Source organism: Gossypium hirsutum, chromosome D13, assembly GCF_007990345.1.
Source record: "Gossypium hirsutum isolate 1008001.06 chromosome D13, Gossypium_hirsutum_v2.1, whole genome shotgun sequence".
Lineage (NCBI taxonomy): Eukaryota > Viridiplantae > Streptophyta > Magnoliopsida > Malvales > Malvaceae > Gossypium > Gossypium hirsutum.
The window spans coordinates 45,357,786-45,361,546 of NC_053449.1; the positions used below are offsets into that span (position 1 = coordinate 45,357,786).

At 34.7% G+C, this 3,761-nt stretch overlaps 1 protein-coding gene across 1 annotated transcript; it reads left to right on the top strand.

Moving 5' to 3' along the window:
• Positions 1-2,408: 2,408 nt before the first annotated feature.
• Positions 2,409-3,422, top strand: LOC107919177 (uncharacterized). Its single transcript, XM_016848695.1, has 3 exons — positions 2,409-2,543; positions 2,658-2,869; positions 2,969-3,422. Exons 1-3 carry the CDS (start codon positions 2,409-2,411, stop codon positions 3,420-3,422), a joined length of 801 nt encoding a protein of 266 aa, XP_016704184.1.
• Positions 3,423-3,761: the final 339 nt, after the last annotated feature.

Below are 3,761 nucleotides of genomic sequence, written 5' to 3' on the forward strand. Positions count from 1 at the left end.
GCATAAGGGACGGGGAATATTCACAGTCAGTCCCTCATGTCTTCAGCACATTTCATCTCGGTCCCTCGTTTTTTTATTTTTTATTATTCCCATTAATTTCATCCTGACTTCAATTACGTCCTTATATATATATTTTCTCTAAATTGTAATTGTTTTTTGTTGTTGTTGTTATTTAGGATTTTCTTTTGTGCATTATTTTATTTTAAACTGTTTTAGATTTATTATTATTTATTTCAAGTTTATATATGTTATTCATCTCAAATACGTGTATATACCTTACCCATATTAAATTTATATGTACTATGTAATTTAAATTGTTTCCTATGCTATTTATTTTGAAATTATTTATATTGTTTATTTCGAAACTGTTTTATTTTTGTTTATTTTGAGTTTCTATACATTAAGTATTCTATACATTATTTTATCTTATATTAGAATGCATTATATACACTAATTATTTTAAAATTATTTTCTACCTTTTCAACTTTGCTATTTGTTTTGTGTTTTATTTACTATCCATTTTAAGATTTTTCTTATTTTACGTTTTTATATGTACATACATATTATTTATTTTAAAATTTTTTATACATAGTATTTCTAAAATTGTTTTGTATCTAATTGATTTTTTTTCTTTTTAAAAATTCTTTTATTCATTCAAAACCTATTTATTGTCTTTTTAAAACTATCCTACATTTCATTTGCTCTATTTTTTTGCTACTCGTTTTGAAATTGCTATGTATGCTACTTAACTTATTTGTCTTTGATTATTAATAATGCATGTTGAGTGGGTATTGTCATTGTGGATGCCATAATTAGTTTACTTGCATTTTCATATTATTGTTATACATTTGTGTAATTTTATCCATGTATCATTATTCCATGATTATTATTACATTGTCATTTCACGTCATTGTATTGTAAATTAAGCTCCAATATAGTTATCCAACTTAGATTGCTTTATTTTATTCTAAGTAGGATAAATGCATACCTTCAAACATATTACCTGTTATTATTTAAAATGAAATTTTGCTAATTAAGGTAATATTTTGTATTTTGGTAATTCGAGGATCGTACCCTAACTTACGGGGTTTCGATCTTCTCGTTAAACCTTAATCGCAAAGTACCCTTTTTTAAGCTTCAAAATCAAAGAAACTTCATTATAATGCAACATTTCGCGCTTTGGGTGATTCGAGAAATCGTACCCTGACTTACGGGGTTTCGGTTTTTCTCATTAAACTTAAATGGTGAAATGTTCCTTTTAATTTTAAAATATAAAATTTAAATAAAAATTAAAGTCAAGTTTATTCTCTAAAATTTCAAATGCCGCGTCCTAACTTACGGGGTGTAACATTTCGCTATTTTGGAATAAGCGGGTCTTTAACTCATTTTCAAATTTATTCAAACGATTTTTAAATGTACATTAAATAAAAAGGGATCATATTTTCAAATTTCTTTTCAAATTTTCAACTTTCGAAATTAAGACATTAAGTAATCAATTAGGTACCAATTTTTGGGCGTTACGAGGGTGCTAATCCTTCCTCTTGCGTAACCGACTCCCGAACCCGTTTTTTAGGATTTTTGTAGACCAAAAAATAATGTTGTAATAAATCAAACTATTTATTAAAACGATCAAACTGCGAGGTGGTCCGATCATACCTCATTAAAAAATATTAGTGGCGACTCCCGTGTTCGTTTTCATTTTTTAAAATTCAAGTCGACCCCGTTTTATATCAAAAAATGGTGTCAATAGCTTGGGGACTCCACTGGGGACTTCAAGAGAGTCAAGTCGTATTGATTAATTTATGTCTCTTTTGCCGAAAATTGAAACTGGGTTTAAATATACGCCCTTTTTGCTACATTGTATTCTTCTTCATTTTGGTCTCTATCATTGTGGTTTGAAATTGTTGCGATACATTACTGCATTACATTGCATGATCGGTTGATCCTACACCTTTAAGTGGGAGTGAGAAGCTATTCCTTCGTGAGGTTTTCACCTCCGTATAGGATAGTGAATCACTTTCGGGGTACATCCGTACCTATGTCTTCGTGAGATTTTCATCTTCGTATAGCCATAGGGAAATGTATCCCCCCTGAACTGAACTCGGTCTGTATGAGCTTATAATGGGTGAGGATCGAGGAATCTGCTTGTTCAGGTACCTTTTACTTTAGACCTAAAACCGCATATAATGAACCCTAAGATTTTACCCTAAGTAGAGCCACGCCAAGCCTTTAGTGGTTACCCGAATAGGCGCTTTACTTATTATTATTACTTTTTCCTTCGTATGCTTTAAATTCTAGTTTTTGTGTCTGATACTAACTTACTGTGCTTTACGTTGAATTTCATTGCATGGCATTTTTCATCATAAAAGAGGTGTCGGTTCACGTTCGATATAAATAGAGAGCTTAACATGGAAAAGAAGATTCTTGGTAAAGTGAAGGATAATGAGGCCGTCCGAGTTTGGTCTGAAAAAGTTCAGCAAGAAAAGGGTGATAGCCTCATGGAGGGATACGTGTCAGAGTTATGGGACTTCACTCGAATCAGCGTGACCTAAAATAACCTGCAAGATTTGAAGGGGATTTGGGATCAGTGGAACGATGAGATGAAACAGCTCTTCTATAGCAATTATGGTTATTTGCCCTATTTGCTCGACATCAAGGTAGACAAGCACTTGTTTCGAGCTCTCTCTCAGTATTGGAATCCTGCATACAGTTGCTTCACTTTTGGGAAGGTTGATTTAGTGCCCACTGTGGAAGAATATACGACCTTGCTCCGATGCCCAAAGGTTCAAGTTGACAAGGCATATTCAAGACCTGCTAATGTCCCAAATTTTTTAAAGAAGCTGATGAATATCACGGGAATGAGTGAGCAGTGGGTCACGGCCCAAATTAAGCAAAAAGGGGACAGCAAATGCATACCTTGGAAGAATCTATGATATCTGATTTTGGCACATCCGGATGTGAGAAAAAGGGTTGATGTTCTCGCCTTGAGCATTTACGGTTTAGTTATTTTCCCCAAGGCACTGGGGCATGTAGATGAAGCGGTCTCGGACTTGTTTGATAGGCTTGATAAAAGAGTCACACCCATCCCAACGATCTTACCAGAAACATTCAGATCTTTAAGCGCATGTCGAAGAGCAGGCGAGGGAAGGTTCATCGGGTGTGCTCAGCTTTTGCTAGCCTGGTTTCATAGCCACTTCTGGAAGGTAGAGAAGGTCTCCTGCCAAGTTTTCTCTGAAAATTATTCCCCACTAAAGGAGCTAGTGACCACACCAAGACGGGATGACATTTTAGAAGAGAAATGGATAATGATCCTTCAGAATCTCCAAGAGGACGACATTGAGTGGAGAGCTTCTTGGATGATTCCTAATGAAATCCTATATTGGTGTGGAGACTTTGACTGGGTACCATTGCTCGGAATTTAGGCAGCCATTGGATATGCACCTCTGCTAGTGTTGAGACAATATAGATCGAGGTAGTTCATACCGGCAACGCAAGGATTGGCTTAGTGCGAGTTTTCATACAAGGGAGATAACTACAAGAAGAAGGTTCGTGAAATATCGAATGATTGGAACCAAACCCGCAGAATGTAGATACTTGTCCTAAGTCCAATGACAACTCCAGAATATAGCAGATGGTGGAGTAAGAGAGTTAACGACAACATCACTTGGCTGAGAGAAGATTACATTCGATCTATAGAGGAGCATCTACAAGTAGTTCTGTCAGAATTAGAGATTATCAAATAGGATTTTGAAAAAAGAAGT